The 9,814-nt window shown below is 37.5% G+C and overlaps 1 protein-coding gene across 2 annotated transcripts in view; it reads left to right on the top strand.

Moving 5' to 3' along the window:
* The window catches only part of LOC103623728 (solute carrier family 22 member 15-like), a 20,569-nt gene extending 12,571 nt beyond the window's left edge, over positions 1–7,998 (top strand). The window contains exons 9-12 of one of the 2 annotated variants that reach the window (XM_017746454.1): positions 1,492–1,600; positions 5,222–5,294; positions 5,796–5,954; positions 6,946–7,998. In XM_017746454.1, the coding sequence (XP_017601943.1) occupies positions 1,492–1,600; positions 5,222–5,294; positions 5,796–5,954; positions 6,946–6,972 (368 nt within the window). In that variant the 3' untranslated portion in view covers positions 6,973–7,998. Of the gene's footprint in view, positions 1–1,491; positions 1,601–5,221; positions 5,295–5,795; positions 5,960–6,945 lie in introns of both variants that reach the window. The other variant, XM_017746453.1, reaches the window with a different exon arrangement.
* Positions 7,999–9,814: the final 1,816 nt, after the last annotated feature.

The raw sequence follows: 9,814 nt of genomic DNA, 5'->3' as shown, positions 1-9,814 counted from the left end.
ATTCCTGCTTTTAATGCTGTTACATTTTTTAAATGGAAAGAAAATCATGGGCTGTTCTGCAGGAATTGCTAAAAGTATGTTCCAAGACTGTGAGAAAAACATAAGGACTATGTCTGGGGTTATTTTCACTGTATGTCAGCTTCCGTGGGTATTGCCAGTGTGCTTCTCATCCCACGATAATTCCCCACATGGCCAGCCTTCAGAATCCCCTAAGGGAGGGAACCTGGAGAACAGTGCACTTAAAATTCATTCCTAAGAATCTGAGTCCTAATTTCTCTGTCTAGACAGCTTCTTTCTTCTGTTTTGATAGTAAAACCAAAACTTCCAATGCTGTATTGCTAATATGTGGATTTGCAGTGTTCAGTTTTAATTCTTCCTGGGAGAACATGTTTGAAACTTACAAATCACAAGTACCTTCACTGCCTTATATTTGCTTAACAGAAGGCAAGGGATGTCCCAGCTTTCTGACAACACCCAGCAGGGCTCTGGAGGACCAGGTTCACATCTTTCCATCTGGCAACTCTATGGAATATTGGAGTTCTTCCTGAGCAAAAGGAGAACTTGGATGAAAATGCTGCACATCTCTTTTGCATGAATTACAGAAATAACTGCAAAAATGCACCACGCTTAGAGAAACTAAATCAAGTTTCTGGATTTCAGTTTACATACAAATGAATTTCTTCATCAATTGAAACAGAATTTGACTTGAGCAGATGAATTGTACTGAGAATATTCAAGGGCAAAACTAAAAGAAAAGCAATTGAGACGCAATCAGAGTTTCCCATTACTTAATGAATATCATTTGATGCCAACAGAAGCATGATGAACTCAATGCTTAGGAGGAGAACCTGAAATATGGCTGATCAGAGCATTCAGGGTTTTTTTCCATGCTGAAAAAGTATTAAATTATCTTCTTGTTAAAACAGATGGTGCAAACATAACCATAACCAAAATCACATTAATTAAAGACTTTAAAACATGCACACTTCAGTTCAGCTGACTGAACTCTGTTAGTAAACTGGGCTGCACTAGCATTTGTTCTTTCCAGTTACAGAGCTGTTGCAATTCTAAGTCCTAAGAGGATGTCCTTGGGGAGCAAGTAAACTCTTGGAGTGAACAGTGCGTGTTATGGGTTGACTCCAATAAATGGGCCAGAGAGGGTACAGTGTCTGTGCTCATCAAAAGACGTGGTTACCCGGTGAGATGTTCTGATTGCACAGCTGGAAGTGGCAGCCCTTCTGTTTCAGCCTGTGACAGTTTTGTATTTCACAAAAAAATTGGGTTGGTTTTCTTAGTCCTATATACAATTTTAACCATCTGTTCTTAAGCTAGTTTGGTTGGGAAGAACTGAGACAGTGCTTTTGTTGAAAAATGTATGGATCAAACGTTGGATATGTGTGATAATCTCCTAAAGCAGCCTGGATGTTTGTGTAAAAAAGAGTAATAAAAGAGACTGTTCATGCCTACAGCTTGTTTTTTCTTTCCTGAAAGGTCTCCTCCTTGGTCCCACTTTGTTAGCTCTGTGTGGAAAAATGATGGTCAGTGCTGCTTTCAACATCCTGTACATTTATACATCTGAGCTGTACCCAACACTGCTGAGGTAATTTAACAGAGCTTCTGGGTAAATAAAATCTGTTTTCATGCTCAGCACTACTGATTGCTGGTATGCTTTAGTATTTATCTGTAATTATTTTTGCCTGAAATAACAGTATGAATCCTTCCTGTAATGAAGCAGCTTGCCAGGGCTCAAAGGAGTTTTTCCTAGCAGTCACACCTTTTGCACCTGTGCACCTTCCCAGGCCGTTTGGGACAACTTGTTCTAGGTCTGAATCCAGAATAGAAGCATGAAAACCACCCTTCTTGTGCTGCAGTGGTAGGTGCTGGGTTTCTCACTTCTGTTGGTTTTTGGGAGTAAAATTACAGGGTGCAAACCCAAACGTAGCGATGTGATGAATTGTGTGCTAACCTAATCATAAATGGAGAGTATTTGCAGAAAGGACTATTTATACAAGTCCTTATGTATACTTACATCTCCTAGATGATTGTTTGTTAGCCCACTGGAAAACAAGTGCTTTTCTGTATCTTTGTTATTAAATATTCATAATGCAACTAATTTAATAGTATCTCTATGACAGTAATTTGCTCTATACCATTTAATTAATGAAGAACTGGGCTAAAAATTTATTTTTCATAGTTCTTACCAACTCTCTGTGAGTTTATTCTGTTATCCCAAGAAAAAGCCGAGATAGGAAAATATAATACACAGTCTTGTTCTTCTCACCCTTATCTTGATTCCATATGATTTTCCAAATGGTACTCCAAGTACATGTTCAGAATTTGAGTCATACTGCAGAACTTTGTTAAGAATAGCAATTTTAAATCTACTGCAAAATCTGGGCCCAGTTTAGAGAGTGCAGGGAAAGCTGAAAGCTGATGAGGAAGGTGTCCCAATGTGGACTGTAGCACCACAGAGGGAGGGAGGTACGTTGGTGACATAAATCCAGGTCATTGAGGGCTTTGGGGAAAAGTTTAAAAAGGGGAAACAAAAAAATCCTCCAACAAACAAACCCCTAAAAAAAAAAAGTGTGTGACTCCTTGGCACAGGTTTAGGTTGAACATGCAAGTCCCAAGCATGCTAACTGAAATAGGGTGTGGGGGCTTGTTTGCATTCTCCCCATCCAAACTTTTGTATCCTTTAAAACCTCATTGTTTTCCTTTTTGTTTTTGTTAGTTTAAGTGCCTGTGTTTGATTTGTTTTGTTTTGTTTGTTTTGTTTTTCCTGTCCCCTTTGCTTTTCTGGAGTTAATAATCAAGAAAATTAAATCTGAAAATGTTTTAGTTTATTGGTTTCTGCTTTTTTTGCTCTGTTTCCATGTTACACTATCTTCTTAAGTCCTATTGATGTTTGGTGCCAAGGATGTCACAGCTCATACCTAGCAAGAATTACAGCACTGTTTCGGTGTGTTTGAAACTAAGCATTTGTAATTAGGAATAAAAATCAAGTAAAGTACTGCTTCACTTGAGAATCTGAAGTAATATTCTGGCAAAAAAAGTACTTTGCATGTCAAATTCACAGGCCACCAGTGGAGAACATGCAAGAATAAAGACAGTTTAAAAAATCAGCAACTTTTATTAGATAAGTCATGTTTAATAACGTGGCAAACTGTTATGTTAAACCATGGGAAAATTCCTGCCGTGTGACAATTTATACATTTAACAATGTTTAATACCTCTCTGGTACTTTTAATTGCACATACTATAGTTTCTGCAAGGGAAGTGGTGATGGGTGTTAAATTTAAAGCAAAGCAATAGCACCATCTGGTGGTGTCTGCAAAGCTTTGTAGTGCTCGTGGCATCCTTGCTCATGTCATGGGATGAAGCGTGTACGTTGAAAGGCAGAGGAGGTAGGATCACTATTTTTTTCCTTTTTTTCCCCCTCAGTTAGATGTTTTGCAGAAAAAATAAGTTTTCAGTCCTACTGCTCCTTATTTAAACCTAATTATTGCTTGAGGCATGAAGACTGTTAGGCACATATTTTAAGTTAGCTGGTTCATGCAGCAATGACAAATACATCTCGTGCTAGAAACAGGGCAGTGCTGTAGGTTAGGGAGTGTTTGTGCTTCGGGCTTTTTTCCTTTTTGATGTGTCATTAAAATACCTATGGGGGAAAAGAAGGTTAAAAATAGAAAACTTCAGCGCTGCTGCATTTTGGACAAAGAGTAAGGTTATCTTTGGGGACAGAATGTAATCATGGCTCTAGTAATACAGCTATAAGAATGAACTGGTTTTTTTTTTAATGAGAAAATGATTGCAAAATTACGATGCCCTTGTATTTGATGGATGAAATCAGAGTGGGGCCACTGGACTGCCTAGGATAGCTTTTTTGCTTATTTTCAGCAATTACTAAGCTATTTGTGTGGTTTTCCTCTTGGATACCACTTTATTCTGTATAACCCAAACTCTGCTGAATTCTGAATTAAAACTATCATATGGTCTTCTAACAACTGCTTTCATTTTGCACTGGAATTGAAATGACGCAATTTGCATTCAGGACTACCTTTTGCCCTGTTACCTCTCACCAGGAAACAAAGCCAGCAAACTTCTGGGTATGGACAGACTTGGGGGCTGTGGGAAAGATGCTTCCAAAGGAATGGTTCACCGACAGACTAGTGTGTCTCATTCAAGGATTTTGTTGATGGGGAAGTGCTTGGCCTTGTCTTGTGGGGTTTGGGTCAATGTTGCCTCAATGTGAAGAAGCGCCAAAGTCACTGGCTTCTCATCAGCTCCCTCCATCATCTTGTTTCCCTTCACCTGTGCAAAGGGCCATTAGGAAGGGATGTGCAGGTGGCTGATACTGGGACACTGGTGACCCATGTCACTGCTCTGCTTCTTTAACCCTGTCACTGTGACAAAAGGGTGAGCAGGAGCAGCTCAGCTCTGCAGTGAGACTGAGGATGAGGAGTGAGAGGAAGCAACCAAGAGACGTAGAGAGAACAGCCACCTTGAGCTTGTTCTTGCCATCTCACTAATGATGGTACCAATGGCCGTCTCTGAAGGGGCTGTTACATACTCTATGTAGGAGTGATACAGAGGTGGAAGATGTTTGCATTTGATCAGGAAATAAAAGACTCGAAGGACTTTTTAACTTTCTTTAGAGAGGATCCTGCTGTTCTAAGCCATGCTTTGATATCACAGTCTAGATGAGATTCTTTTGAACTTATCTGAAAATGGAGGGGAGCCCAGAATTCAGCAGCTCCTGTAGTGACACATCTGGCCAGATGTTTTCAAGCTTCACACTGGCAAATAGTGATTTTCTGTTTGGAGGTAAGCACTGACTTTTCAGTTGTGCACCCTGAGGCTGCTTCAGTCTGAGCTGCAGATAGCATCTCTCTGAAGATCCTGTCACATTTTGAAATCATTCCCCATTCAGCACAGGGATGTCCAGTTGAATTGCCCTATATGGCATCTTGGAAAACCTCTTTGTTCAAACTTCTGTGAAGGGTGGTTTTGTGAGGGTTTGAAAGGCTGTGATTTTACCTTATCTGCAGCCAGTTCAGGAAAACTTTTGGAGTAACTGCTGGAGGTCTTAAAACTTCATTTCAATTAAAGACTACTGATAATTTATATTTTTAAGTTGGCTCTGACAGTGCCACCACATGTTCATGCATGACTCAGTTGTGTATTCTGAAAGTACAAATCTTTCATCCTTTGTTCAAAACAGAAATGCTGGCTTGGGTGTGTGCTCCATGTCTTGCAGATTTGGGGGCATTCTGGCTCCGTTTGTGCCATCTATGGTAAGATTATTGAGTTTTTTATTTAACTCAGATTCCCATAATTTCTCTCAAAAGCACTTTGTTGATTTTGGTACAATGTATGCCTATATTCCTTAAAAAAAAAAAGTTGGTTTTATGAAAAGTTAAATAATGTTCACTCAATTTCAAGAATTAATGAATAAGACTCTTAAAAATACCTAGTATTTTATTGGTTTTTGAAATAGAAGTCTAATATTCTGTGTTGTGTAACTATTTCATGTGTTAGTGAAATGATTGCTGTATAATGCATTTGGTACTGCTAAGGCTCAGTATCTGAATTCTCTTAGACATGTAAAAAAAAGCTGTCATACGAAGGTGTTTCTGTGAAATACTATTTTTTGGGTTTCTTTGCTCTACTAGTATATGGAAAACTGCACAAACTGCTGGAGTGACAAGTTGTAGTATTTTGGTTTTGACTACAGTTGATGTATTTTAAGAGCAGGAAAAAATGCTGTGCTTTTTACTATGTATTTTGAATTCTAGAAATCTCTTAGTCCTTCTGTACCGTTTGTGGTGTTTGGAATCAGTGGACTGTCAGCAGGATTCCTGACTCTCCTCCTGCCAGAAACACTAAATAAGCCAATTGCTGAGAGCATTGAAGACCTGCAGAGTCACAGATACCAAATGCTCCAAAATGAAGAGGCAGAGTAATTTTTTTTTTGTTTACTGTACCTTTGCATTATTCTCCCCTGTGTTGTATGCAAGCCACAACTGACTGTGTCTTGATTAGACTGTGCATTAGTGAACATGCGCAGGAAGGCTCTAAAGCCATCTTTCTGCTGTGTTTAATGGAGATAAGATTTATTCCTTGGCTCTTAAGGATGAAAAAGCTAATAACCTGTAGCAATCACCTATAGGCATTAAATGACATGTAAATAAATACTATTCTGTTTCCTTAAGAAAAAGTCTAAAATAATCAAGGACAATACATCCAGCAACATTCCTGTGTTTTTTCAGTAAAACATTTAAGCATATTTATCGTATATTGGATTGTGCCTTTTTGTAATGTTTATAGTAGAACATAATCTACTATTAATATATATTGGAAGAAGTGTTTTATCCTTCATCAGTCTTCTGGGTCAAAGCCATTTAAAGTGTTTTCCTGTTGTTGATATGCACTAAATTAAACTTCTGAAGTGGGAAATGAAATTTTTGTTTGATTCAACAGGTAATAGAACAGGAAAAGTAAAGCATATCCTGTAAGTTTGGGAATGGTTTCTCAGAAGAATTAGTTTTAAAAGGAAGGAGCAGGGAGAGGATTTCTCTAAGAAAGGAATTGTTAGCTTAGAATTAAGCAGACTTAGTGTAGAAATAAAAGAATATGTGGTTTTCTTATGTTTTTTCTTGATATGCTATCTTGTTAATTATCTGGTAATTATTGTACTTAATCAGTTTAATGATACTACACAAACTATTTTGTTCTCTTTTTATGCCTAATACAGCGTAATGCTGCATTCAGCTTTCCAGAAATGGAAGAAAACCCCCGAGCTTCTTCAAATACCATTTCACTTCTAATTTCTTTTAAAAATCAATGAATTCGGCTTTTCGCATTTAATATTAGGCTATAAAATAGGACAAGAAAAATACGAGATGCAAAACATTTTTCAGTAATTATTTCTCTTCTGTCTGACAGGCAAACCTGTTAGAAGACAACACTTGAATGTGAGGCCTGTCTGGAAATGAAGCCTGCATTGGGAATCTGAAGGGCAGAGTCTTGCCCCAGATATCTGACAGGAAACATTTGAGGACTCATGTATAATGCTGTTTGTAGCATGCTCAACAGTTTTCATGTGGAGGCAAATGGAGAAGATGGAATAAGTTGATCAAAGCATGTGAGAAAAGAGCCGACAAATCTGTGCATTAATTTAATGACTTAACAAAAGCATCCTTCAGAGGTTTGGACTTCTCTACAGCTTCTTGAAGTGAAGTATTAATTTATTTTACGAAATGTAATTGCTAGCTTCAGATGAAGCTATAATGTAATTGAAGTGATGTGTATAATTTAAAATTTAGATGCCTTATATATTCTGTTAAGCTGGAATTGTGAAAAGGAGCAGCATCCAGTATATGCTGATTTTCTCTACAGGATTTTGCCTCGAAATTACAGTACATGCCTCATGCTGTGAAGAGACCAAAGATTTCTAGGGGTTGTTGACCTTACTATGTTTAGCATAAGAAACCTGAACAGGAGATAAATAATACTATATTGGAAAAACTGCCAGGACTTGAAGAGGTACATTTAAAGGAGACGATGAGTAACCTTTTAGAGAAAGGTTGTTAAGTTCTAGATGTACATGTGGAATGAGAAAGAATTGAACATGAATTATATATTGTATAATATAAGTAGTGGTGTATAATCCAATATATGTCACATAATCAATTAGAAATTCTTCCTGCGAGGGGAACAGTGATTGGCTAACAGTTAATGTATTTATGTTGGAGTTGATACACCAGAAATATTACAGGTTTTTTGATAGCAAACACAATTTTGTTATAAAAAAATAAATTTTAACATCTGTATTATGAATACTGCTTTTCCCAGGATGTTTACACACCTTTTTTTTGAAGAATACATGTATTGTTTTGATTTTGGCCCTTTAATGTACTGATGGGAAAAGGTTACTGCAAGATATCTGTATTTTGAGACGTTCCATAGTTAAAGAATAGTTCTGCAATTGAGCAAGGACCTGTGGAAGTGTGTGTGCATTTTTATACACAGCTTGCTCTGCCTGGCTGCCTCACCAAACCCTGTGCTGTGCCCATGTGTGCTCCACCAGGAGCCTGATCAGGACCCCAAGAAGTGATGATCAGTTGGTGATCAGAACAATGTTTAGGTAATGCTGACATACAGGTGGATGGCACATGCATTTCCTTAACCTCTGGCGATAGAGCTGGATGACAAACACCCAATAGAATGTGCTGCAAACTTTTATCTTCTGATAATTTATTTATACAATGAGGATTAGATTTGAGTTTGGGATTTTTTTTTCCTGACTAATATTAATGCCTTCTATTGCATTAACATTTATAACCATAGTAACTATTGTACCTCTTCAAAGGTATAATTGGGTCAGCAGGGATATGGTAAAGACCAAGTTTTGTTACTGTAGACTTCAATTTTTTTATTATAGGAAATAAAGTTTAATAAGAAATAGAATGATATAAAGTTGTATTCCCAAAGCAGAGACAAGACTCTGGAATAGAAGGATCGTAAAGGTACCATTATGTGGTGGGAGTGTATTTCTCCGTCCTGCACTGCAGCAGTTCATTTTCCCTCTTCCTTTCATTCAACATTATGTGAAAAATGGGAAACAAAGATAATTTGCATTTTGAACATGCTTACTTCTGCTTTATTTGACCTGGAATTAATGAATTCTTTGCCTGGGGTGACTTTGTGAATTTGGTAGACTGATGATCAGAAAGCTGTGTGTCTCGAAAGAAGTTAATTATCTTTCCAGCAGCCCTGGCATGACTCATGGTACCTGGAGCTCTTTGTATGAGCCTAGGCCAGTGTGGAAGCTGGTTTGGTACTTTGTCTCCAAGATACAAAAAACAAAATACAGACGGAAACATAAACTTCCATTTTTTGCATCTTAAGATTTCTATTCAATTTAACACCTTATTTACCATTTTACTTTAGATATCCTTGCTGCCTTTTGGTATTGCTGTATAAAATGATACTATTTGGGGGAAAAAATTGTATTTTTCCTGTTTGGAAATAAGGAAATTATTTGCAGCTTTGTTAGAAATATTTTCAGTTGGACTAATGTCATCAGTGCATTGAATCTTAAAAGGTCCCAAAGTGAAAAAACAACTGTGTGTCATTCATAACTGGCTGTGTCATAGAAAAGGCAGCATTTTTGGTCAAGTAGCAGTATTTTAGGGTATGTATCTTCCCTTAAAGTTATGACTATGTAGAATTGGAAGTTCTTAATGTAGAGCCACTTCTTCCCTGTGTTTAATAAGACAAAGCATTTGGTGGAGGGGGGGAATGCCCTAATAAATTCTTTACTCAGTGTGGGACCATTATCTATTGCTTTCCTTTTCCTCTGTAAAAAACCAAAGGGAGCTGAATAAATTCATGTGGCTTAATTATACACATTAGGTCATAGTCTCTAGCCTTAAGTATCACTTCTGGCTCTTTCCCCGTGCTTTATTTGTGTGTAGAAACTTGATTGTACATCAAGATGTTGCATCTGCCCTGTTCATCTGTTTCTGTGTTAGAACAATGTCTTCAGTGTTTTAGCACTTGGTTGTGAAATTGCCTTTCTTTCCTGATCTGTTTTTAAACTGATTTGAAGTCTTTATTTCAGCATTTGAGAAAATTCTGCTGCTTTCTGGATTTTATGTTTCAGCTGCAAATCTAAAGTTATTTAAAAAAAAAAAAAAGCTGGCTGTACTTAAATACATCTGTGGTGCTCACAGATTGTCCAGAAAGGAAGTCTGAACTGATTCCAGCTTTTTCACTTTGTGTTTCATCTCTAATACTGCTGTGTCTTTCC

This window comes from Corvus brachyrhynchos, unplaced genomic scaffold (assembly GCF_000691975.1).
Source record: "Corvus brachyrhynchos isolate BGI_N302 unplaced genomic scaffold, ASM69197v1 scaffold279, whole genome shotgun sequence".
In the NCBI taxonomy this organism is placed as follows: domain Eukaryota; kingdom Metazoa; phylum Chordata; class Aves; order Passeriformes; family Corvidae; genus Corvus; species Corvus brachyrhynchos.
The sequence above is the reverse complement of the archived record's forward strand: the minus strand, read 5'-3'. Positions and strand labels throughout refer to the sequence as shown.